Source organism: Tinamus guttatus, unplaced genomic scaffold, assembly GCF_059628265.1.
Source record: "Tinamus guttatus ecotype Peru unplaced genomic scaffold, ASM5962826v1 Tinamus_guttatus_pri_ptg000112l, whole genome shotgun sequence".
NCBI classification, from domain to species: domain Eukaryota; kingdom Metazoa; phylum Chordata; class Aves; order Tinamiformes; family Tinamidae; genus Tinamus; species Tinamus guttatus.
Genome location: NW_028288646.1, coordinates 311,088 through 338,674, shown reverse-complemented (window position 1 = coordinate 338,674; position 27,587 = coordinate 311,088). Strand labels below are relative to the sequence as shown.

At 39.4% G+C, this 27,587-nt stretch overlaps 1 protein-coding gene across 1 annotated transcript; it reads right to left on the bottom strand.

The window, feature by feature from the left end:
- Nucleotides 1-5,683: 5,683 nt before the first annotated feature.
- On the bottom strand, nucleotides 5,684-26,826 carry SUCLA2 (succinate-CoA ligase ADP-forming subunit beta). Its single transcript, XM_088521034.1, has 11 exons — nucleotides 26,676-26,826; nucleotides 24,993-25,173; nucleotides 15,527-15,626; nucleotides 15,163-15,325; nucleotides 12,321-12,449; nucleotides 11,749-11,887; nucleotides 10,282-10,443; nucleotides 10,058-10,200; nucleotides 7,848-7,968; nucleotides 7,455-7,543; nucleotides 5,684-6,489 (listed from the first exon to the last, which is right to left on the bottom strand). Exons 1-11 carry the CDS (start codon nucleotides 26,760-26,762, stop codon nucleotides 6,415-6,417), a joined length of 1,389 nt encoding a protein of 462 aa, XP_088377160.1. The 5' UTR covers nucleotides 26,763-26,826; the 3' UTR covers nucleotides 5,684-6,414.
- Nucleotides 26,827-27,587: the final 761 nt, after the last annotated feature.

Genomic DNA, 27,587 nt, shown 5'->3' with positions numbered 1-27,587 from the left:
ACTGAGTGAGGGAAATCTGAGCCCTACAGTCAAGCCACCTCGCCAAGCGGAGCTGATGGCCAGGGAGAGCAGAGACCTCTCAGGAACAAGAGTTTCAAGTTGAAAAACAAAGCAGAACAAAACAAAACCATCTCTTTGCATTCGACAGCAGTAAATGAGGAATCAAAAGTGTATAGACAAGGATCCTCTGAATGTTAAAAGGTGCCTTGGCTAGTAAAGTGGCATTATGGCATTGCTGGTGTGAGTCTTGGCATATGAATGCATTGCTTGACAGAGGGTGGTGGGGAAGAAAAACAAGAAGGGGGAAAAAAAAAAGAAGGAAAATAACCCATTGGACACATATAGGCAACCTCAAAAGAGGCAGGACATGGGGAAGTGAAGGAGCACTGCTAGCTTCAAATATACAACTAAGAAGCTCCAGATGCAAGGAATTACAGTCAGAAAAAAATAATATACGGTTAAAAAGCCAGGATCTTTTTCGTGGGGAGAAGGGGCTTTGGTTTGTTTTTGTTTTGAAAGTATAGAAGCAGTTCTATACTGACACCAGGCACTTTCCAAGAGCAGCAAGCTTTAGCGGGATGCAGGCAAGAACAAGGGCTACTTGAAGTCATTTTTTTTTAATGCACTTGTTTGAAATATTTTGGTGATTTAATGGTCCTATCTGAGAAGAAGTCACCACTGCAAATGCTGTCCAAGGAAAGGAAACCATGGGGGCCAGAGGTAATCATGTCTGATTACTGCAGGTAATCCCAGGTTGCTCCAAACTGAATAGGAATGTGATGGCAATGACAGGCTGGAGACATGCCAGAGAGACCAGGAGGATGAAGGGCACATTAGCCTGGTGACAGCAATGTTGGTGTGATCCAGTACCCCGCAGATGCAATCCTCACTTGATCTAGCTTGCTTTCCTATTGCTGTACCTTTTGTCCCTTCTAGTAGGAGACAGCACTGCAAGCTGTTTAACATCACAAATAGAAACACTGCGGTTTGGTATATGGAAAATTAAAGCTAATACAAGGCAAACATTAGCAGCACGCTTGCTATTCCCCTGAACAAGTTAAAACATTAGTTCAGAGTAAAAGGTAAAGAAGATAATGAAGCCTGCAAACCACTACTGAAAATTGCACCCCAGGAAGCAGCTCTGGTTATTCCATCCTCAGCCTACATCATGAAAGCACCTACCTACCCACTCAGTTTCAGGGATCTTTCTATTGCACTTGAATGGCTACTTCTAAATCAGCTCACAGCCCATACCTGATAAAGCTCTTCTGGGGGAAAAGAGTTGATATTGCCCAGTGCAGGGAAGGTCAGAAGAGAGGGGAAAAAAAAAAAAAAAAAAAAGAACTTTCTTACAGCAAGTCTCTAAGATGGCAAACCTGTAAGTTCTGGCTTTGTCCTTTAACTATGCCACTACTTTTTTGTGACCACAATTGCATTCCCTCTACATCTGGAATTTCTCTAATGCACAGAGCCAGCTCCCAAAGATACTGACATTTCTGCGTATTTGGCAGCATTTCAATGGATAACAAAGTTAGAAGTGGCCAAGAAATGCATAGTGAGGTAACTATGCACCACATCAGTAGCTAATGCTCAAAACAAGAGGCAGTACTGTCTCTCTTCTCCAGCCTGACAGGCCTTCTTTGTCCCCTAACATTAATGCTTAGCCTTTAGGCTTTGTACCACAGTAAACAGATAAACACCACTCTCAATTAAGTCATATATATACATAGAAATATATATACATCACTCCCAATCAACTTGTATACATATGCATAGACACATGCATACATATATATCATATATACTTTTTTTATAAAAAGCCATTCCCAGGTAGTCCTAGAACCTGTGTAAAAAGTACAAGTGTAAAAAGACAGGATTAGGCAGCTGTGTGATGTTATCCAAAGAGAACCCCTTTTTATTCAGGATATATCCATTCAAATCCTTTCTTATTTCCCTACATATATTCCCCCAGATATTTGCAGAAGTCAGCAAAGATTGTGAGGAAAAGGATAAAATGGTGACTACCTCAAGTAGAGGCAAAAGCTAGAGTGGAAGACAGAAACTCTGAGAAATGGAAATACAGATAAGGCTGCTCACAGCAATTTTGAATTTCAGGGCAGAAAGGGACCAGTTAAGATCGTTTTAGTTTGGAGCAGTAATTGGCACAAGTTCAGAAAAAAAAAAAAAAAAGTGAGAGGGGAGAAAAAAACTGTTATTGATTTTCCTTTAAGGAAAGCAAATTACCATAATCTCTGGAAAGTCTAGCACACAGCAGCTCAGATTCTCCTATTGCCCTTTGAATTTCAGCTCTCCTGGAGCCAAGGAACTAATTACTGCCTGTGAAACCAAAGACAGCATGCCAGAAATCATCTATCCTGTCCTCTCAAAGGACCACAACTTCATATTAGGAATAAGCCACCCCAAGCACTGGGTACCTATGGTTCACATATCACTAGCTCTCAATCTCGCTCTCTCTCTCTCTCTCCAAAAGAAGCCTGTAGAGCTTCTTGTAGTTTACATACCAAATTTGAAGTTAGCTTTATGTAAGATTTTTGTCAAAGTTCTACCAGGAAACAATGAATTAGACTGAACACACCAGATGCCAATTCTGACAGGAAGATATTTTTCAGGAGTAATGAGTTTTACTGGGATGCTGCAAAATTGCTCTCCAGAGTACATCATTTCCTTAAATTAAAAACTACAAATTTTATACGGTTTGGTAATAGCATTTGAGACAAAACTGAAGTACAACATCCCTTACCCAGTCTGGGAAAAATCTAAGATCTGCAAATTCCATTCTTACCTCAAGTAGACCTAGATTCAGGAGCTCAAGATGAAATGAAGAACTTCTGGCAAACAAAAAGATTTTTAAAAAAAAGTAAAGAAATAAATTCTCAGTAAAACTTTTTAAAGGTTTTAGTTTTGTGAACAGATATTCCTAATTCTGCCTAATTATTCTTTTTTATTTAGAAGTTGAATCCTAGTTACTGGAGATGGTTACATAGTGATGGTAGCCATCACTACCTGTTCTTGAAGAGTTTTGCCTTGGTCATATCACAGAATCACAGAACGGTTAAAGTCGGAAGGGACCTCTAGAGATCCTCTAGTCCAACCCCCCTGCTCCAGCAGGGACACCCAGAGCACGGGGCACAGGGTGGCATCCAGGAGGGTTTGGAAGATCCCCAGAGAAGGAGACTCCACAACCTCTCTGGGCAGCCTGTTCCAGGGCTCTGGCACCCTCACAGGAAAGAAGTTCTTCCTCACATGGAGGTGGAACTTCTTGCGTTTCAACTTACACCCGTTATCCCTCCCATCACTGGCCACCACTGAGAAGAGCCTGGCCCCATCCTCCCTGCAATCACCCCTCAGGTACTTGAACATGTTGATCAAATCTCCTCTCAGCCTTCTCTTCTCCATACTAAACAGGCCCAGCTCACTTAGTCTTTCCTCATATGACAAATGCTCCATTCCCTTAATCATCTTTGTGGCTCTATGCTGGACCCTCTCTAGAAGCTTCTAGTCCCTCTTGTATTGGGGAGCCCAGAACTGCACCCAATACTCCAGCTGCGGCCTCACCAGAGCTGAGCAGAGGGGCAGGATCCCCTCCCTCGCCCTGCTGGCAACGCTCCTCCTGCTGCAGCCAGGAGTCCATTGGCCTTCTTGGCCACGAGGGCACACTGCTGACTCATGGTTAACTTGTTGTCAGCCAGGACTCCGAAATCCCTCTCTACGGAGCTGCTTTCCAGCAGGTCAACCCCTAATCTGTCCTCATGCCTAAGGTTATTCTTCCCCTGGCACAGGACCCTGCACTTGTCCTTGTTGAACCTCACAAGGTTCCTCTCCCCCCACCTCTCCAGCCTGCCCAGGTGCCTCTGAATGGCCGCACAGTCCCTTGGGGTATCAGCCACACTGCACAGTTTTGTGTCATCAGAAAAGCTGCTGCAGGTAGACTCTGTCCCTTCATTTAGGTCATTGATGAATATATTGAACAAGATGATTCAATTCTGACCTCCCAGAAGAGTGCTAGCTACAAGTCTCCAATTAGACTCTACACTGCTGATTGCAACCCTTTGTGTTCTGCCACTCGGCCAGTTCACAATCCACCTCAGTGACCATCCATCTAAACCACACTTCCTGGGTTTTATCTAAGAGGATATTAGGAGCGACAATGCTCAAAGCCTTGGTGAAGTCAAGGCAGCCCACATCCACTTCTTTCCCCTCATCTACCCAGCCAGTCATTCTATCAGAGGTGGCTATCATATTAGTTAAGCATAATGTCCCCTGGGAGAATCCATGGTGACTCCTCCTGATTAGTTTCTTCAGCTCCAAATGCTTAGAAATGACATTTAGTTTAAGTTGTTCCATCACTGATCCAGGGATAGAGTTGATAATGACTTGTCTGTAGCTCCCTGGTTCCTTTTTTTTTAGCCTTTTTTGAAGACTAGACTGACACTGTTTTTTTTCCAGTTCTCAGGCACCTACCCTGTTCACCATGACATTTTAAAGATGACGGAGAAATCCCAGCAATAACATTCACCAAGCTCCCTCCGCACTCATGGGTGCATCACAGGGATGCACCCACAGATGTTGGGTGTCAAGTTTGCCTAAATGATCTCTAACCCCATCTTCTTGAACAAGGGAAAAAAAAAATCCTCTTCCCTTCTCCAGCCTTCCAAAGGAGGTCCAGGATTCCTGAGATCTGGCCTTAAGCAGCAAAGGCTGAAGCAAAGGCAGCAGTCAGTAGCTCTGCCTTCTCTCTATCCTCCATTCAGCAGCAGATCCACCTTTCCCCTAGTCTTCCTTTTGCTACTGATGCATTTGAAGAAGCTCTTGTTGTCCATGACAGCCCTTGTCAGATTTAATTCCAAATGTGCCTTCGTTGTTGCATCCCTGCATACCCTGACACCATTCCCACGTGGCCTATCATTTTTTTTCCACCTTCTGTATACCTCTTTCTTCTGTTTGAATTGTGCCAGGCACTCTTTGCTCATCCATGCAGAGCTTCTGTCCCCTTTGCCTGACTTCTTACTTCTAGGACTGCACTGTTGTTGAGTCTGGAGAAAGTGATGTTTGAATAGTAAACAGCTGTCTTCGACCCTCTTCCTTCTGGAGCCTTAATCCATGAGACTCTTCCTATCAGGAGAAACGTCATAGAATCATAGAATGCTTAAGGTTGGAAGGGACCTGTAGGTCTCTAGGTCATCTAGTCCAACCCCCCTGCACACACAGGGTCACCTAGAGCAGGTGGCACAGGACTGCATCCAAGGGGGTTTGGAAGATCTCCAGAGAAGGAGACTCCACAACCTCTCTGGGCAGCCTATTCCAAGACTCTGTCACCCTCACTGTTAAGAAATTTTTCCTTTAAGTTTCTGTGGAACTTTTGATGCTTCAGTTTCTGGCCCTTTCCTCTAGTTCTATGTATGAAGTCCCTCCATCCCATGAGTCCCTGCCTCCCACCAGGCAAGAGCAGGTGTGGGCAGTTTAGTAAGACACTACACACATAACATTTGTCCAAGTTTTCCAACACAGGGAAAGTTCCAATTTTGCAGAATCAGTTCAACTGAAGGTAAAAAAACGAACTAAGATGTGATATTATAAATTTACTTCTAAAAAGCTTTCAGCTTAGCCCCTTAAATCACAGATTAGTCAATGAGCAATATGGTAGCATATAAAGAAAACACAGTTAAGGTTTTAGGAGACATTTTATTAATGTACATGTTTATTACCGATGTACAATAGACATTCTAGTTCTCCATGTGTTTCGTCTCCTTGAAGTATATGGTAAATGCTTGCTCATATACAAAATTACATGATGCTTTCTTATAAGGACCAGAAATCATGAAAATCTAAGTGCTACAGTATACTTTGTAGTGATTAAACATGTTGTCCAGAAGAGTAACCAGCCACTTCAGAAAAGCACTCTAAAAACATTTCTGGGCAAGTTAAATGCACCTGTTTATAAATAATGATTGGTTTGCTCAAGTCCATTATATAGCTAAATACAACTGTCTCCAATATAAAATACCGTTTCGATATATTTCTTCACATGGACAACTAGAGTCTTGTCATATTTATTTTTAACCAAGGCTAATATAAATTTACAAGTAAAGTAACTTTAGAATTTATTCAGAATAATTATTTTTCAACCAGAAGCTTTGCTTTGGACAATGTAGAAGTATATTGCAAGTGACATTCTGCAGCAGAAGCTGGAGGCTTGCGAACAGCAACTAAGGACTAAATATCAGAAATACACACTTTTACAAGAATTCTGACCATTCTGAATGTTAACATTAAAGACCAGGTATTTTAAGTTTGTGCGCCTGTCAAACAAACTTCCACACAAAAGAAGAAAGATATCCCACAGAACACAGTATTTCAGAGAACATATCAGGCAGTGGCATGACATTTCTCAGGTCAAATTGGCAGCTGAAATTTAACATCCACCTGAGCTTGCTTTGCTAGGGTTACTATTTCAGAAAGTTTCACCACCTGGAAAAGAGAAAACAAAGGCTTCATTTTAAAATCCTCCTAAGGTGACGAAGAACAGAATTTTATACAAAATACTACCACATAATAAGACTCTTGGTGTTTAAAAACAATCAAACAACCATTTCCGCCACCCGGCACACCTAGTCCAGTGCTTTTAACTGAAGAATTAACCAAATCTTTTGGAAAACAAAACTCAAACCATCTCACACAGTTATGCAATGTCTGATTACAAATATTAAGCTAAATGCTGCAAGTTTACCACTTTATCTACTTTGCTGTTGAGGGGAAAGGGAGGCAGAAGAAGCCAGGGTTGCCTATTTTTAAGGGATTTCAGATGTTTAGGATCTTTTCCTCATGAAAGGTTTTGTTACAGGCACTTCTGGACCATGCTTTGATACCTTACAGAGCCACATTATCTAACTTCAAAAGCATCTAAAATCCAAAATGAAAAAAGATTATGAACATTTATTGAATATTTAGGTTAAAAAAAAAAATCTCTGGTTATAACCACTGCTAGGAATGCTTAACTCATCATGCTCATTGTCTTTGTTTATCCCACTCATTCCAGAGTCTTTCACAAATCTTTTTAAGGAATTACCTATGTATTTGTATGTTATGACATGAAAATACAACTATAACCCTTTCAGAAAGGGCCTCTACAGATGAACACAAAACCAATTCAGACTCCTCTTGCACGGCCCAATGCATTTAACTGCCTGAACATGAGCAGCTTTAAGAGATTCATTACACAGATGTAGTACAGCACAGAGAACCATATATGCTGTTAATTTAGTCAACCGAAAGTTTCCTTATGTACCTATTAATTTGTAAGCCATTTTCTGCAAAGCCTTGCGCATAACTGACACTATGATTTATTCTAGGATACCTTTAGCGGACTGAGGGGAGCTTGATTTTTTAACATTCTGTAATAGACGCTGTGTTCTGGATGTAAACAGCTCTCTTACCATTTTAGCAGCTTCATCCAAGTCATCACAGGCAAGAATTTTGAGGCCACTAGCTGTTATCAAAGCTTTGGCATCATCAACTCGTGTACCTTAAGAGACAGATAAAAAAATGTAACTCTTACTGACCAGCACACTCCAACTTCCAGAGCAGGCCTGTTTTTTCTAGCAAAGATGTTCCAAAAGGATGCTGGAGGATAAAACTAGAAGACAACTACTTCAGTAGGTAGAAGAACAGAAAATATCTATTAAAGTTGTCAACCTTCAGCTCCTAAATTTTTAGTATGCCTTACTTTTTCATAGTCTTCAACTTGCAGGCAACTTGTAATGCAAAATAATAAGAGTATTTGTCAGTATGGATAGAAATACACTTACCACCCACTGAGGAATACTCACCTTGCAACCGTACCACAATAGGTATTTTTAGGTCCAAATCTTTTACGGCCATAACGATACCTTGTGCAATCACATCACATCGCATAATGCCACCAAAAATATTTACCAGAATAGCCAGTACCTACAGAAAAAATGACAATATTCAAGTCAAAAAATAGCCAGAGGCACAGCACATAAAAGAGCATAGAACTCAACCTTTCAACTTGAGGAAAACTCAAGTTCTAGAAGTGCAATTAGGGCCTCAGCTCAAGGAGGGGAGCATCTGTGCTCTAGAGAATATCAGGAACAGAAATAGAGTTCCATACAGCAAGATATTTACTTCAGGAGTGCTTTTGCAAAAACACCTGTCCCTGGAAACTTCCACATTTGTCCTTCAAATTAGATGCAGACAACAGCCACTTTCCTTACACAGAATACATGGTGTAATTGCTTACAAAGAAACATTTTCTGCATTAACTCATCACTGCCCACGAAGAGTCATGCTCTGAAGTCATGCTCAGAGTACTCCAAGGAGATGCTTTTCTTCAAGCAGATCAAACAGATGAAACCTCAGCATTTAAAGCTATCTAGCTATTCAGTTTGTCAGCAGTTTAATCTTCCCCTTCCTAACATAATCCAAGCAGAGGCATTTTCCATACTATTCCCTCAGTATACGAAGAAACCACCCTGAAGAACACAGAAAATACACATAATTCATATGCAAGACACTGTTTATATAACTCACATCACAAGCTAGTATGTTTACAGGTAAGACATCTGAAGTGTTTTTTTTTTTTCCTCCATTCAGAAGGACCAAGCCTGAGCTTAAAGAAAAGACTTTTCCTACTCAAGTGGTGGAAAGGAGGGGCAAAAAGAGAGCAGTCAGTGGGTACATTTTGAAAAATGACTAGGAGCAAAAAGACAGACAGCCTTAGAACACAGAATAAGCTTAACAAGACAAGACATTGTGCACTTGGCAAAGCCTTTCGGCATCAGGATCCCAGCTGGTCACCTTTTTAAGAAAAGAATAAGCAGCTGAAGGCAGACAGAAAGTAAAAATATAGTAGAATTGTGCTTGAAAAGCATCGCATGAGTCAGCAGACAATGTGGCACTGCAAGAACTTGTCTTCCAAATCATGAATCTCTGCTTTCTCCTCCTTTTCTTTTTCTTCTTGCTTGAGGACCACCTTCCTTTTCTCTCGGGTGTTCTGGGCCTGTGTTCCTCACTTTCTCCTCAATTTGCTAAAATCAGGTAAGGCAAGAGCACTCTTGGAAAGCATGCTAGACCCTGCATTTAATAAGAAACTTTCCAAAGGGGAAGAAACTAACCACTGCCCCTGTGCACACAACAAGTAGCTTCTGTTTTTGGCACTTTCCTTGAAAGAAAAGCAAAAGTTGCACTAAATTCTGGTGCAGAAGTAACATATCATTAACAGCCACTGCAAGTCACTCCCACCTTGTTACCTCCTTTTTTGTTTGTTTGTTTGTTTTTAAGAAGTCTCAAACTGACATACTCTTCCTACTCAGAACAGTAGGAACTTAGGAAGGCAACTCTTAGGAAGGCGATCAAGCCAGTCCTCCCATTATCCTTATGGGAGAGCAAAGTTCTCCCGTGGTTACAACCAAATTATTACTCTAATGATGTTCAAGCATCTTTGGGAAATTTTGAACAAGACAGTTTTATTGGCCTACCAAGGCCATTGTGAAGTTATTTTTTCTTATATTATCATATAATTAATACCTTGGAATCTTATTGTTTGTGTACAGCACAGAATATCCACCCTGCAATGTGCCAATCAGATCCAGTCACAAAACAGGTGCTCAAGTGGGGAACAAAAAAAAAAAAAAAAAAAAAAAAAAAAGCAAAGCATGGAAATCCATGTGAACAATGGCTTCTGCTTAAACAGCAGGTGGAAGGAATTTCAGATTCAAAAGGATTTCTGGGAAAGATTCAAATGCAGCTGTCATTTCAATAGGGGGAGTGGGAGGATAGAAATGGTCTACTTAATATTCAACAAAAGAATATCTTTCAAAAAGGAGAGAAAAAACTTCAGAATGTTTCCAAGCCTTCTTCCTCTGTGTCGAGTTTTAGCTAACATCTCAATGTTTTTCCCTGTTTAACTCTCTGTTTGTAAAGCTTAATTTCTAAAGAACACCTACTGAGCAGTAAATTTATAACACAGCTTGGTTTTCTACCATATAGGACCTTGACATGGCTATTCTTCCCTCACCTTTTTATCAGAGGTAATAAGTTTAAAGGCTTCTGTTACTTGCTGCACTGTAGCACCACCGCCAACATCAAGGAAGTTTGCTGGAGTTCCTCCATGAAGCTTAATTATATCCATTGTGGCCATAGCTAAACCAGCACCATTGACTATAACAAAAAAGATAACATTTAGAAACTCAGTTTACAAATCAATTAAAAGTCATTTAATATTCATTACACAGGACATACCTAAACAGCCTATGTTTCCATCTAGTCCTATATAGTTGAGATCAGCTTTTGCTGCCTCCCTGTCTCTCTGATCTTCCTGTGTCCAATCTTGCATATCAAAGATCTTCTTCTGACGATAGGCTGAATTACTGTCAAAATTTATCTTTGCATCCATGCACATAACTGAAAGAAAGGGGAGGGAAAAAATCATGTCATATAATGTCACTGCTGCCAAAACAGCAGGTCATTTGTAACGTGAACATGTTAACAGTGTGTGATTTCAAACTTGGTGGCCAACTCATGCAGTGCAAACTTAAGTTTTACTGAAATGACACACAGTTTCACTTAGATACAGCAGATGACATGAAAAATGTAGAGCATTCTTTACATCAGAACACAGTTATTAAGGACAGCCAACTTCCTTTGGCTTAGCCAGTTTCAGAATATATGCATCAATGAATGTGTGGTATCTCAGTGTTTGGTACAATACCTTCTCCAACATAACTTGTACATATTTTAAACTGTCCATACAGAACTAATATCTACAAAGTGAAAATTAGTATTGAAACACTGCTCTCTTACAACACTATATTGTGTTTCAAGGACAATACTAACTACTTTTTTTCTGTCTGTAGAAACGTAATGTCATTTCCAAACCTCACTACAGACGATACAAAAATAACAAAGCAAGAGAAACAAAAGGTGAGATGAACCATATGGCCCTGCCAATGACTAATCTACCAAGAGCAGCAAATTAATTTAAGCAAATGACTTTAAAAAAAAAAAAAAAAAAGAGTAACTGTAAACTTGGACAAAGGAGCTACATTCATTTTTAAATTTCAAATCGTTACAATTGAATTCAAGTTTCAAAACATTCCCCACAGATTTTTTGTTGTTGTTAAAGGAATTGCCTGTGATATCAGCCAATTTCTCTACAACTGGATATGCTAAAAAACTCATAAAAATCAAGGCAATACTTGCATACCTATTGTCCTTAAAATACATTGTTAAAATCAATCTGCTGCATGAGAAGTAGAGGCAGGAGATTTTTAGAAGTTGCCACTATTCTAGCTACCTTTTCAGTACCAACTGTGAATACCTAAGAGGGCTCAAGTTTCAAAACATGAAGTTTGAAAAGATCCAGCTTCCAGGAATGAATTATGCTGCGTATCCAAACAGATGTGACACATACATATATATATACACACACACACATATATATATATATATATATATACACACACATATATATAAAGCTATTTAAACTTGATTTCATGCTAAAGTATCTACTGAGAACAGATACCTGCTATGCTCAAAATCGCAAATGAATTTGGGATTCTAAATTCATGTATCAAAGTAGCATGTCCATAGCAAGTCCTTTTGCTATATACAGCTGAAGTTTTAGGGGAAGTTCAGTATACGGCAACTACCTTCGATTTGCAAAAATGTAATCTTTTATAAGAACAATATGAAGAGAAGAAACATTACCAACTCCTGATGCATCTTCCACCATAGGGTTTATTTCTATCATAGTAGCATCATATTTCAGAAAAAGATTATATAATTTGATCATATTTTCAGCTGCTTCATCCACCAGATTAGAAGGAAATCCCATTTTTTGGGCAAGCTGAAAGTAGAAGCATGGTTATCTGTTAACTGATGTTCAGGCTTTGATTTACAGTTACTAAGTAGGAATCTACCATCTTAGTTCTTTTACAGATTCTGTAGACACTGAAATAATAGCTATCTTCCACAAAGGAAATAATTCTTTAATATTAAAAATAATATTTTCAAGACTGCACCTATCCAAAACGAGACAGAATAAAATCAGAAGCAAGATCAGCATTATATATCTTCACAAATACATATAACACATTGCAGAGCAGAATTAGATTTACATTCAACTATCAAACTGAAAATATTTAATTATCTAGCACAAATGTTTTAAAGTATCAAAAAGTTTAAGACAACTTAGCAATGTCAATATATACACACTTTATGAAATTTAGAAGCAGCGCTCCCATCATCACTAATGTGCACTTTTCCACATTAACAATTACCCTAATAGCTTGCTCCTTTTTTATGCCTTCTACTATGTCAATGGGTTCCTTAATTATCGCATCAGGATTCTCTGCGGCAACGTCTTCAATATTAACACCACCCTGAGAGCTGCCTATCAGCACAGGACCCTAGAACACGAAGGGAAAAAAAAAGAAAAAAAAAAGAGTAAATAATTTTAAATCATCTGACTGAAACTTATTTTTTCCCATAAGAACCCACAACAATAAAAGCATGTTGTAAGCTGGAAAACAAAATTTGGACAATTTACTTGTATGCTCTTACTGAGAAGAATGTTACTATCTTTTCTCTTCACTATATCTATACAAACACTTTTAATAATACTTTCCAAATCATAAGGTGTATCTTGGGTCCAATTGCTTCTAACAAGGAAAACTATCTATCCTTTTTACATTCCTTATCAAGGGAGGAATTAGCTTAAAGATACTGGTTTTAAATCTCGATAGAAAGATTCAGTTTAGTCATCATGGATTTTATCTTCTGGGTTAAAGCATCACCAAAGAAGGAACAAGCCTATTTCCCCCTTCTCCTCTCACACCTACACAAACACACAGAGCCAAGGCACTCATTCATTCACCCCGTCATGTTTCAGCCCCAAGGACAAATCTAGAGCTGCACAGCCCAGCACCAAGTTACTACAGCCTATTCCTATTCAGTAGCATCACAAAGCTCACTAACTATAGCTATCACTGAAATAAAGCCTAAGTTCGACAAACAGCACTCAATTATTTAATCATAAAAGAAATTAGAGCTACAACTGACAGCACCCTTAGCAGAGAGATGAAAAAAAAAAAAAGCTTCTGTCTCCATCTCAACAAAAGCATCAAGGACTCACTATCATGATATCTGAAAATCTCTCCCTGAGGGAAGAGTCTTCCCGTTTACTGTCAAGATATATTCATTTGTGTCATCTCAGCTCCCTTCCCTTATCACCAGCCATGCATGGATTAAGACAGCTGGAGGACTAAGGCAACTTTTTCTATTAATAGAGGCTTTAAACTTTGAACAGCCTTATAGCTGTTGACCATTAATGGCACAAGCGTGACGGTGGTTCACAGGATGCTGAACCAGCCCGCCCCTCTCCTTCCATCACCATCCTTCCATCCTTCCTTCCAGGAACATCCACACAGGGAATCACCCTCACACTGGGCAGACGGTGATCTGCATCACGCAGTTCAGCACACCGTTTAAGAGTATTCACATCCTGAACACTGTCAGAAAGCTACAAGCATGATATAAAAATAACTAACTTTATCATTTGGTGCAGTTAAGCAAAGACAATAGTTTTACTTAAGACACTGGAAGTCTTGTCCCATTGCTGAATAGCACTTGACATGCCAAGTTCCACTTCCAACCATTCTTATGGATCTTTCTCTCCCTTAATTAAAGGGATTTGCAGCAACGTCTGTTACTCAACCTTCACACTTCCCTCTTTTGAAAGCTATTTCCTCCTCACTACCATCATCCAAGACAAGTTATAGAAATTATAAACACATCTAAAAACAAGAAATAGAAACTGAACAGTTAAAATAAGAACCATCCCTATCCAAAAACAATCACCTCCACAATTGTGCTCAACATACATTAACACAATTTTTATTTTAAATATGACAGCAAGTTAGGAAAATATATTTGAATGCTCTCCTTAAATTGCTTAGATCAGTTAAGCATGGTTTCTTTCCATAAGCATGGTTGGCTGAATAGTACAAATTACAGATTAGAAGTCCAAAGATTTGTAGTATTTTAGTGCCACCTTGTGGTAAATTTAGCATGGATACGCTAATACTCTGATCTTTCCAGATTTTATACAGTATGACAGAATACAGGTGCCCAAGTTTCTTAACTGTACTAAAACCCAAGGAATATGGTATTTACTTATTAGAAAGGACACTACAAAGGAAAAGGAACAAACACAATATTTATCTTCTATTGTTGTAAATAAACAATAGAAATGCTCTTTTCCTTATTAATTCACACCAAATTATTTCACACACTTATGGCAGAGGTGCTCCTCTTAAACTGCAAAGAGCTATGCCTCCAGAAACTCCACAGCATTTCTGAAGGCCTTCAAAAACAAAGTTCCAAGATGTGCTTTACCATGGCTTTGGTAAAGTTATTTAGCAATGTATTCTCCTTGCTTGTTAACAGAGCAGTATTCTGCCAGATTAAACACTGACAGGTTTCAGGAACTGGTTTTTCAACATAGCCTAAAATCTACATACCTACTATGCAGGCACACAGCAACATGCAAGACAATGTGTTTCCTCATCCAGAGGCTCTGAAGACAGACCTCCAGGCCCAATATCCTTAACAGCTCCTGAGGAGTATTAGCATAACACTACTATCTGCACTCCCAGATTTACAAGGGATGCTTCACAGGAATCTCTGTGCACTGAAGGACAAGATACCCAATTTGTACAGAATCACTGGCTCTTTCAAAATACGCTTGCTCATCCTGTGCTCATAGCTGTATTTTTAAACTAAACTCTAGTGTAAGGATCTGGTAGGTATGTATCAACTTTAAAAATGGAATGAAAACAACCCCTTCTTTCCACTCACGCCCCCTGCAGCCATGAAATTCCAAATTTCAGTTGAGACTACCAACACTCCTATTATTTATTATTTCCTAAATTTAAATTGTAGCACAATATTGTTAAAGCATTCAAAACATGAAGGCAATCAGACATTCAGAGACACTGGCAAACCAAGTGCAGCTTGTGTATTTCTGAGTTTCAGATACAAATGACCCCTACAGTGAACAGTATATGTATCTTTAATTCAGCTATAGCAAGTTAATTGACTTCTATTTCTAGTATTACTCACTTGAAATGACCTTTCCATTGTTATGGCAAAATAGTATTCTCTCCTGGGATATCTGCGCTCACAGATAAACACTTGATTGCATATCCTGCCCTTTTCTCCTGTCTGCTTGGTAAACAACTTCTTTCCAATCATTTTGGAGGAGATATCTTTTGCTTCTTCTGGACTAGAATACAAGAAGCTCAGAATGTGACAAGGAAATCACTGGAAAAACAGAAGTAGCATTAAAAAAAAATCTTACCTAGTTTGTTATTTTTAAGCTTAATAATTAAAACATTGGTTTTAAACTAATCAACAGCTTCAACTCATTCTTAACACAAAATTTTTAAGTTTTTCCATTTGGTTGGATAATTTGTAAGTGACTTACGAAAAAACTATTTTCACTCCTCCTTTGAGGCCACCTTCAAATGTTCCTTTTCCTCTACCACCAGCTAAAACCTGTGCTTTTACCACAAGGTCCTTTGAACCTAGAATGAAAGAAAACCCACAATTTGACATCCATGACTCCTAAAACAGTTTGTCCCAGGTAGAATAATAAAGACTATTTTCATTTTATCCCCTCCTCCCCATATTCAAAACACAAATATGTAAATTAAAAACTGCACTGTAACTCATACAGGTTATCCCCAAAATCACAAACCATCTGCAAACTGCAGCTTTAGGCTGTTCTGTGAATAAACCTCAGTGAGTTAGCATCCAAAAAACATCTTTCATCTCTGAGTGCTCCGATTTGTTTTCTTAACACATTTGTCTGAATCACAAGTTCGTTGTTATCTCACAAACCATGAAAAAGATTTTTTTTTTTCCTTGGAAAGTTAATGTGAAAACTTAAGAGTATCCTTAACTGTTATCTTCTCAGCAATGATGGGTAACTATAGCACTTACCAAGTTAATTTTATGTCCGTTATGGCTCCCATTCAGCAGAGCACTGATACATAAGCTTGAGTGCTTTGCAGAAGTCAGAGGCCTAAGTAAATCCACTATTTTTCCCAGAAGAGGCAGAGCAAACCTTTTAGTTAATTGCCTTTAAGTGTATTTAAATTCCTTTCCAAAATACTCTTCTAGGTAGGGCAAGCTGTGCATTTGAATTTAAAAAAAATAATATTTAAGGTTAAAATGGTATATTCTACCGTGTCATTGAAAAATAAGAAGCAAATAAAGTATATCAAGTCATTTAAGGTGATAAAGGAGAAAAAAAAAAAAAAAAAAAAAAAAAGCAAGCTCTGAGATAGTACTCAAGTTTATTTACCCTGAGAATAAAGTGCAGAAAGCCATTAAACTGCAGGATACAAGAGCTACCCCATCCACATGTGCGTGGCCCATCCCACCTTATTCCACACTGCAGATAGCTGAACCACTCTGGTCTCCCTGGGCAAAGCAAGAAGTTGCTGTCCTCTCAGATGGGGAAAGAATCCTTGGAAAAGCATCAAAGCAATTACAGGACTTGAGCAAAACTAGTCTCTCCGCATACTGAGAAGGATGATGCCAGACACCAAGCTGTAACTGCACACTGTAAGCCCAGATACAGGCATCATATCAGAAGTAAGGGTGGGGAGCAGAGGGAATGCTCAAGCTACTACTCCCAGTTAGGTACTTACAGATTTTATTTCCTTGCCAGGAGGAACTAACAGAGATCTTTAAATTCACAGCCGATGTGAAGCTCTTTGGCATGAAAAGAATGAAGGTTACATACATTAAAGATACGCAGATTTTATTAGGGTCTCTTGCTAGGTAAGATTTAATTCAGTTCTTGAAGGTAACTATTTTTATAGCTACTGAATAGTGGAAATCAAATAGATTAGCATGTTTTATGGAAGCCAGGGCAAAACAAGACTTTGGCCTTTCTTATTCATGAGATCAACCTTTATGCAATTACTTCAAGTACAAAGTTATCTTGCTTTAAGAAGGACTAAATGTCATGATGAACAGGATTATAAATAGTAGCTTTATAGACAAATGAAAGCCACATACTCCAGCAGGCAAGCTAAAAATTAATCTTCCACTCTTTTTAACTCATCTTCTACAAATGCATAAGCACAACATTTGGAGGAACGTGACTGTTAACATGAAAGAGGGAAACACTTTCTCCTCTGTGAAGAGACTCAGAAAAGATATTTGCTCCCCTGTTCACAGCAGATCTATCTAGAAACCTTTATACAGATTAAGTTAATCAAATATTTAAGATTCAAAATATTTACAGCATTAACTAATTTACTATTTTGAGCTTTCCATAGGAGTTTTGCATTGGAGAAAGAATTAGAATATACATACACTCAACTGAAACCACAAATTTCAATTAACAGACCCACAGGAAGTTGAGAAGAGAGGGTCTTATTTCTTCACCCTACTTTTCATCTCATTCTCCAAGTCCAGAATGCAAAGCTGCTTCTACAAAGAACTTTTCACCAAGTCTTAAATTCATTCACAAGCACTTTCTTGGCAGGGCTTATTCCTCCCAGCAATAAATACCAGAGCCTGAACAAGTCTGAACCAGATGCCAACTAAAGCTCTGATGAGATGCAATCAGAAAGTTTATGTTCAGCTCTGGCCATGATCAAATCTTCAAATGGAAACAATGGTTACCAAGATGATCACTGAACTGAAGAGATTCTCTTACAAGAAGGGACAAAAGAGCCTGGCACTTCTGCTAGTTAGATATAGAAGCAGAAACCTGGTTACTGTCATTAACCACATCTGATGAAGGACAGAACAAAAGAGGAAAAATACTACTATAATTTTATTTCACATTGTATGTCAGCTTTAAACAAACACTACCTATGAGGAGAGGTCAGTTTAAGAAAAAAGATGCTTCTTTACCCAGATGAAGTGGGAGGCATGAGAAGACGACATGGAAGTAAAACTGAGATTCAAAAAGGAATTAGACAAATTCTTGGACAACAGCTCCATAAGCATACACTAAAAAAAATCCTAGACAGAGATGTTTTCTTTAATACTCCTAATACTATTATGGATGCCGGGATTACTTGAGGGGTAAGGACTGCTCACATTCTCCCTGAAAAACATGTTGTTGTTGTTTTTTTGCCACCATGAGAGACAGAATCCTGGACAGGATGCACCATTGGTCTAATCCTATAGGATCAAGCAATTTACAACAAATTAAACTTCACAGATGCAGCTGAAACTAAGTTAAAGACGTCGTGACCTGAGATAAGCTTTTTACAGAATCACAGAATGGTTGAGGTTGGAAGGGACCTCTAGAGATCATCTGGTCCAACTCCCCTGCTCCAGCAGGGACACCTAGAGCACGTGGCACAGGGTGGCATCCAGGCGGGTTTGGAAGATCTCCAGAGAAGGAGACTCCACAGCCTCTCTGGGCAGCCTGTTCCAGGGCTCTGGCACCCTCACAGGAAAGAAGTTCTTCCTCATATGGAGGTGGAACTTCCTGTGTTTCAACTTACACCCATTACCTCCATTACGTAAGTCAAGTTATGGTTATTTATTACTCAATAAACATTTTTTCCTACAGTTCCTATTCAAAGCAGCCCCAAAAGTGCAGGTGACAAATGTTTGGTCACACGTCTCACATGCAACATTAACAAGCACAGCACTACCATCATCTGATCAATCATTCCCACAGAGAAAATTGTTGCTATTCTGGAGTCGTACAAAAAAAATGAAAAGCAGAAACTTGCACTGTTTTCGACTTAATGGGGAAAGGAACAACTATTCCCACTTTATTTACATTGCTTTGAAATATTGCTAGGCGTTATTATTATTTAGATGGAAAAACAAAAGCAGCAATCTCTGCCCAGGAGCAGGTATCCACATGGCACAACATCTATGCTGCTTCTTGTCCTCAACCTTCCATGCCAGTTCACCAGTTATTCCAGCACACGGCCTCATGTCATCATATCTTCAAGAATATCAGAGAAATAATAACTTAAAGTGAACCCTAATCTAGCAGACTTCCACAAGCCTGTGCACTGTGTGACAGCACTAGCACGTGCACAAGGACACAGAAGTGCACAGGCCAGAAAGCTGGATAGCTGCTTCCAGCAGTGATGGGAAAGGATAAAGCTTTGGCATTAATCCTGGGCATTAGCTCAAATCAACAAACTTTTCACTGCTGTTAATGTCTCAGCCAAGCGAGCCGCAGAGGCAAATACACTGCAGAAGCAACACAAAACTCAACAGGTCTTTGTTAATAGTAACATTTCCATATTAATGGGAGTTAGTGCTAAAAGCATATACTTAAACAAAGCAGACCGCAAAGAATCAGGAAACATTCAGAGAATTAAAGTGGATGCCAGTGAAAAGTCTAAGTGCCTGAAATCATTAAAACACTGAGTTAGGATTTCATGAGGACAAACAAATCTATACAGTAACATAAGTTTATTAGCTCGGCAATGAAAGAGAGGAAATGCAAGCAGGAAATGGTCTGATTTTATTTTAAGCAGTACTGGTATTTTTGATTGGAAGGAATGATCTCTGAATTCACAGAGAAATGCACCATCAAACTGAGAAGTACAACACAATCTTAACTAAGTTAACCTAAGAGGCAAGGAGGACTGTTGTTCTCTCCCTGACATATTCTGTGCAAGGTGAAAGTCCGTAGGTTAGGACCACGACACGCTCATAAGGTTACAAGACCAATGTGTTCTGATAAAGCAGGCAACAGATTTGTGTAAATAACCAAAATAGAAAGAGGAAGAGATAGGTTAACAGGACAAGTGTCAAATGAGTCCTCAGCTGACCCTCAACTGCAAATTCACCCTAGGTGCAAAACAGAGACCCACGCCTCAGTTCCAGAAGAGATCTCTATTCAGCTGTAATGCAAACCAACCAATCCTTTCCTGTTGCAGAGATATAACAAAAAATTCAAGTTTGGACCATATTATTGCAATTACTCGACCCAAGGAAGGAAAGGACAGGCTTGACAACAAACACTGCATCATATTAACAAAAATCTCAACATAAACAGCACTGTAGCCCTTATCCTGAAAACACAGGCAGAGAACCCCTCAGGAGCATACTATCTGTGTTTTGTTTTGGAAATAAGTAATAACTATTTAGAATTGAACTTTTCTTTTCAGCATTTAAAACTTTCAAGTGCTAGATGAATCATTACATGCAAACCAAAATCATTACCAAGATAATTATGCACCAGGAATCATCATACTTGCACTAAAGGAATCAGACCATTCAGAGAGGGAGAAAGATGTTTCATGCCTATTACAAAATATTATTTTATATGCAAATGCATTTTGCCATTAATTAAATAACCCTAAAATTTTTTAGCAACCTGCAAGTCAGGTTTCTTTGGCAATAGCTTTAATTGTAATAGCTTCCAATTAAAATTCAGCAGTCAAAATTTCAATCTGCCAGATGGACGAGTTATTTGAATTGATGAATTATGCTTAGGATTAATGATATTAGGACTCAAAAGACTGAAGTGTTATGAAAGCAAGCAAAGATGTTAAAAAAAAAAAAGTGTTGACAGAAATGCAGTAAATTTTGACTTCCTAGACTATTACTGCTGGTTATCTAGAGACTTTGGCAGGTAAACATAACACACTTGAAACAAAACAAAAAACCACTACTTAGCAACCCTAAAAACTCTGATCACTATATTGTACTTGTTTGAACATTTCAGTGATCAGGGATTTCTGCAAAAGTTTCTCTCTTAGAGCACCATCTATGCCCTACTATGCCTGAATAAACTCTGCCTGGAGTGTCAAATTCTAAAGATAACCTAAAAGGCAATCAGTTAACGCATGCAAGAAGATAACTCCCAAACAAGGAAAACTGATAGCAGTGAAACAGCAAAGTCCTCCAAAGAACAATAAACTAGATGTGAGCTTTCAGTGTGACACAGAAATAACATAACATAATATAAAAATAAAAATAAAATCAGCACAGACTACTAAGAAAGGTGTGACATACTCTACAGAAACACCACCACAAGCTTCTGGGCATCTGTGCCTCGTATGCCAAATCTTCTGAAGCACAAATAAAGAGAAAGCTTGTCCTCTAACAGAACTTTTGCTTTCTGACTAAATCAAACCTGAGATAAACTGATCTATAAATCTTAAACTGGTTTATGTGCCTTTTTTTTTCTTTAATAGGTAGAGAGCATATATTTATGAAATAGATGGAAAAAGGATACAAACACTCAAGAGAATTTAACGCTCCTAAGAGATAGATCTATTAATTATGGAAGTGTCTGCAGGAATACAGCCAAGCCAACTACTTGAATCACTGCAGAAAATACACACAAAGAGATCACCCCTTATAAACCACACTGATAAAGAGATGGATTAGATCTTTTAAACTTCAAGAATGCTAGCAAGAATAGCAATAGAGAAGACTCTATTGCTTTAAGTTGCCTTTAAAAACATGGGTTTAGAAAAGCCTAAGATGTAAACATCCAGTATTGCAATACTTCCTATTCTGTACAGTTTATTCTACTTACTAACATTTAAAAGTCAGCCATGAACATAAAGATCTAGGACTTCCTATCTTATAATACTACAACACTAGCAGAATACCAAAGTTTCTTCAAGATATTAATCATTTCAGAAGCACTGCCTCACAAATCATCAGGAATGGAAATTCATACTTTGCATTGTCAGAGAAGGTGGTTCTCTTTTGTCCAAACAATAGAGGAAGGTTTCAGGAAGCATCAAAACTTCAGTCATAGGGGTACATCTACTTTCATAGGTGCTGCCACAACAGTTCTATGAATTACCATGCCATAACACTTCACTTGAAGTGAGAAGGAGGGCTTTTCATACTGAAAAGTTCTTTGTGACAAATTGTGATCATTCTTAAAAGGCAGGTAAATATGAAAAGAAGCAGCTATATGAAAACCAATGTTGCAATAGAGTGTCCAATCTCCCCACTAGAGAACAAAAAAATGTTTTTGTTCTTACTTCTGACAGAAGTTAACAAAAAAGTGGCTGTGGAATCACAGCTAGAAGAATCTGAGCTGAAGAAAGCATTTGAAGAACTATGGTACTAGAAGCAGAAGTTAAGCAATCAAACTTTGAAAAAGAAAAAAAAAAAAGAGAGAGAGCAGTTTCAAAATTAACTTTACATATATGGAAGCAATTTGTACTATTTAGGACACTTCAGACTTTAGCAGGAAAAAAATAGAAAAAAATAGAAAAAAATAGAAAAAATAAGAAGTACAAGAACCAGAAGAAATGAGGGCAGGGTGATATGTTTTCTGTTGACCACACTATTTCAACTTGCTTCAAACCTCAAGATAAACACAGCTTTGAATGAAATTCTAACAACTGTTATCATTTTGATTATTTAAGTTTCCTCTTTTAACTAAGCTCTAAGAGAAACAGCAACATTATTATATATCAGCTTAATTCTACCTCACATCAGTTAACTTGCAGCAATAATAATCCTTGACATGGTTGAGCTTTGGCTTTGTTTATACAAGAGGGTTACACCGATACCGCTAAACTGGGACAATCTGTTAGTGAAAAGGGTGCATTTCTTATTAACCTTCACTAGTGTAAAAAGTAACCCATTTCTAACTGTAATAAGGTATTTGCAAAAGCTAAGAAAACCAATGCCAAAATTTTGCATTTACAGGGAGCGGTTTTCTGCCAAAAGGTTATCAAGAGTGCCGTGGAACAGCACTGGAAAGAGAGAACAAGCAGTATTACCAACTCTCTTTGCAAATGTTTTAGGCAAACATTTGGAAAAAAAACAGTTTAGCACACAAAGAGAAGCAAAAGATAATCTTATTATCTACTTGTAACAACTCTTACACAATAAAAGTAAACAATGAGCAGGTTTTATCTATTTTTTTCCACTCTCTAGGGATTATATTTATCTATGTACAAAAGAAAAATAAATGGACAAATGGCAAAACTAACAGAGCAAATGAAAATACTACAGCAAAGGATGCTGCACTGTCACTATTCAGAATGAGTTCTGGACAATGTTTAAGCAATACTTCAAACCCAGTCTCCTGCAATATGTTCTCTATTCAGACAGTCTTCCTTTCTCTTCTCAAGAATGAAACAAAGTCAGTCTGTGCCAAATACCAATTTAAAGGAAGCTCTTCACAGCAGACAACCAGAAGCTCAGAGTTCCTTAATTTTTGCTCATAGACGAATGTTAATTCAAATACTTCCTAACTTCACTTTCCCTACCCAGGAGAAGCTGCACAGCTTCCATACACCGAGTACAGGGCATATCAGTAAGGCCACTTGGATGCTACAAAGTTATACACTAGTAATCACAGCTATACCTACTTCACCCAACAACAACAAAAAAAAAAAAGCAATAGACAAAAGAATCAAAGAATCCTGACTTGCTCAGTCTCCTGTTTTCTAGAAAACAGATATAGGCTCATCTCATGTGGCACTAGGAGGAGCCTATGCAGATACTAACACAAGTAAAAGGGCACACCATATCTGTGAAGCTCAGATCCTATTACAAGCTCAGCCTTAACTGAGAGACTGAATCTTTACACTATTCTCAGAGGAGTTGGAAGAAAAATATTTTAAGAAGTCTCTTTTGTACTGATGAAATTATAATTTTGTTTGTGCTCATTACTTTGTAAAGGGAACAGGGCAAAGAAGATAAGCAGGCAATACCTGAATTTCTAGAACATCAGATCTGAAGGGAAAGAGGCTTTTAAATTCTTTTGCACATTATGAAGCCGTATAATTTTCTCTAGAAAAGCATTCTTCTTTTTCAGATCTCGCTCTTTGCATTAAAATCTATATACAAAGCAAAAAAATGAATCTAATAAAATACTTAACCATCAGAATTATAACAAATTTGAATTCATTTGAAGATCTAAAGAGGCTTAGGCTCTTACATATGGGAATGGAATATAACAAGTAACGACCTCCCTTAAAACCCTGTGACAAGTCTAATGCATTTTATTTTTTCCAGGAGGAAAAAAATAAACAAAAGAAAATAACAAAAGTAAAATATATGGATTAGTATTGCATATACTACAAATAGAGGCTAACTTGTATATAAGATACAGATTATCCTCCAACTCTAATGAGGCAAGCAATAGCTAAAGGGACAAATCAATGCAGAGAGTCAAGTCCTAAATCAAAGCTCAAATCTAAGTAACTACTTAAACACCAGGAAAAAAGGCCAGATGCTTTTTCACCAGTAAGCCAGGAATTTAACAAGTAACTACAAGCCAACACAGTTCTTCTCTCCTAAAAGAAAGGAGTAGTTGTACACTGCCAGGACAACGTGCTCACGAAAGGAAGGAATTTTGCCCTTCTGCAGTATGAGGATCAGCATCATGTTCTCTGATCTGCAGCACTTCTGGACTGCATAGTCTTTACCTACAGCCACCACTGAAGCTATGCACACAAGGTTTGTTCTGTGTAGCTTGAGAAGGGAAATGCAGGATTGGCACAAACCACAGCGCATTATACATTTCATGGAAGTCTAGGTACATCAATTTATACTTTCCCCAGTCTCTTAAAATACCTTCCTTCTAAACAAGGATCAAAAGTTAATAGGAACAGCATTTGCATGTTGCTACAGGAATAACGGTGCCTCTAATAAACCTTTGTATCATTCGGAATAACCTGCCTAAGCCCTTCTCAGTGAAAAACAAGAGTGTCCTTACAACTAGGTCGCTTAAGTGATTTGATGGCTTGTGCACTGTGGCATTAGAAACCCTCAGATTAGAAAAAAAATACCACTATGTGAATGCTTAAATCTGCAAGAAGTTTATCCATAGGAAAGGCTCTCTTAAAGAGAAGGTTTATTCAGAACTCCGAGAAATGTCTTACCGGGAAAGACAGAAAAAGCAGTTACAACTTGCATCAACTCCCATATCTATATTGTATATGTTCTCTTTAGTATTATACCTATTTCTTTTGCTATTTTGTAAGCTTCTTCTGGTGTCCTTGCAACTAGTCCATGTGGAACAGAAATGCCAGCCTCCTGCAACAGTCCCATGCTCAAGTATTCATGTAGTGACAGCCTCCTCTGTTGTTGCTGTTGCACCTGAAACCCATGGTTGAGCAGTCCTGGACTTCCACCAAGCACCTGAAGGAGAAGAGAAAAAGAAATATCAAAGGATATGATTAAAAAAAAAAAAAAAAAGTTTAGTACAGTTTAGTATACAAACATCTGAGCACTAAATCCTAAGTTCTTGTACATTATCTTCCATGTTGGTCTAGGTTTTATAGAGGCAGAGATGAAGCAGTTTCTATCTGTAATGGGACAGTTTCTATCAGTAAGAGCTAGCATGGTTAAAACACCCTTGACTGTTCAGTTAGTATTTAAGTACTTCAAGAAATAAATCTGGAGGGAAAAAATATCCTCACTGAACTTGGAAGAATAAGAAAGCAGCAGAAAAACACAAAGAATAGATCTGCGCCAAAATTCTGGCGGGTTGTCTCCTGCCAAGCTAGGCACCAAGGAAGGACACCAAGAAGTACTTTACATCAACCTCAGATGCTTGTACATGGCTACAGAACAGACTGTCCAGCCTTCATATAACCATTATGAAACACAGAACTAGAGGCAACCAGTCTGAAACATCAGCACTGAATCAGAAGGCTGACAGGTAACGTTAGCATTTCAAATACTAAGGAAAAGAGAACATGCTGGAAGCATCTAGGAAACTCCAGTGCGGATCAAGTGATTCTTAATTTCTTCTATAAAACCCATGTACAGGACTCTGAGAATTTCTTACTGGACACTTCATGTACAGCAACACCAGAAGAAACCAATTTTGTTTATAAAACACCAGCAGTAACGCTACAAGAACAACGCCTCTTAAGAAAAACAGCTGCTGATGGACTTGGAGATTATTACTAAAATATATCTTGTAAAATAACTGCATTTCGTAGCACGAGCGCCTTACTACGGCACTTCAGGCTTGCGAGCCCTCAGAGCGTGGCCAAGCCCCAGGGCTCCCTCCTCGGCTCCTCTCTGGCACCGCACCCAGGCGGGCGGCGCTGGCGGCTGCCGCTGCCCTTCCTGGAGCTCCCTGCGCGCCCGCGGCGAAACCCGAGAGCGCAGCTCACCGCGACCTTCCTCCACGGGGAGGCTTTGACACTTCGGACTCGCTTGATCTCTGTTTTTTTATTTTTATTTTCCCGCGAGTACTTTAGTGAAGAACGAGGTCACCCTCCGCAGAAGGACTCACGGGACAGAGGAGCAGGCCTCAAAGGAGAGGCAAGGAGCACGTTCAGGGGCACTGCCCAGTCTCGCGGGGCAGCGGGGATGAAAATATCGGAAATTTTAAATTAGGAGGGGAAAAAAAAATGGGACGGGAATCACCCGGGCAAGACCTGTCACAAGCCAAGATGAAGCAGCGGCAAATGCCGAAGACGGACAGACAAGCGCGTGGACATGGGACTGCGGGCAGGGAGCGGGCGGCCGCGCCGCTCCCAACGGCTCCCAACGGCCCCCAACGGCTGCTCCCTCATCGGGGGCGATCCCAACGGCGGCCGCGCCCGCCTGCCCGCCATCCTCCTCATCGTCCTCCTCTCCTCCTCTCCTTCCCGCCCCGCCTCACCCCGTCCCGCCGGCGCCCCCACCTTGGCCGCGGCGCTGCCCAGCGCGGCGCGGAGGCCGCTGCCCCGGAGTCCGGCCGACGCCCGCCCGCAGATCACGGAGGCCGCCATGGCCGAGCGCCTTCGCCCTCAGCTGCCCCTCTCAGCGCGCATGCGCCACCACCGAGAACGGCGCAGGGCGGAGGAAGAGCGCCTCCTCCTCAATAACAAGCGCCCGCCGAGGACTCTATGCTCTGCCGGCTGTGTCGCCCCCTGGCGGGGAGGACTGGGCGGCGGAGCCGGCCTCCCGCCTCGGTGCCAGGGGGACGCGGGGGAGCAGGTCAACCCGCAAGGTTGTATTCGCTCCCCCCCGCCCAAACCGTGTTTTTGGGCGTCTTCGTCAATAAGGCAAATAAATCACTCGCCAAACTGGAGACCCAATGTTTACACGGAATTATTTCAAAAGCCATGTTTACTCCCCCATTCCACCAGGCTAAAAAAATACAGGTTAAAAAAAAAAATTATGCCTGAGGTGCGTGTCTGCTTTTGCAAATTAGTGTGCACTGAAAGACCTGGGTGAACCTGAGTCATTTCATCAACTAACTAATGCAGAGGCCAGGACTCTCTTCACGACCAGTTTGTGAGTCATAAGGGAAAAGAAAAAAAAAAAAAAAAAGCTTTTTATTTAGAAGAAAATAGATTAGTGGCCTGGGAAGTCTGCATGAGAAAAGTCCTCTACTGACAGTAAATAAGCAGGCGTAATGCAGTTATTTCCATATGTAATGATTTTCAAAGGTAGATTTAATCTTAAGGTAAGCAATGCAAGAGTTGTAATCTTAACGGGGTTTGTAATTGAAATCACACAATACCTGAACTGGTTAGGTTGCATTTTTTGTCCTGAAACTAGAAGTGTGCTCAAACAGCTTTCCTTTAGGCAAGAACTGCAAAAGACACAAT

Excerpts from the sequence above, each read along its gene's own strand:
- SUCLA2 (XM_088521034.1), bottom strand. The coding sequence starts at position 26,762 with ATGGCGGCCTCCGTGATCTGCGGGCGGGCGTCGGCCGGACTCCGGGGC. Across the intron at positions 11,888-12,320 it reads AAAAGGAGCAAGCTATTAGG|CTTGCCCAAAAAATGGGATT; the intron begins GTAATTGTTAAT and ends TTCTACTTTCAG. Across the intron at positions 7,544-7,847 it reads TATTGTGGTACGGTTGCAAG|GTACACGAGTTGATGATGCC; the intron begins GTGAGTATTCCT and ends CTGTCTCTTAAG.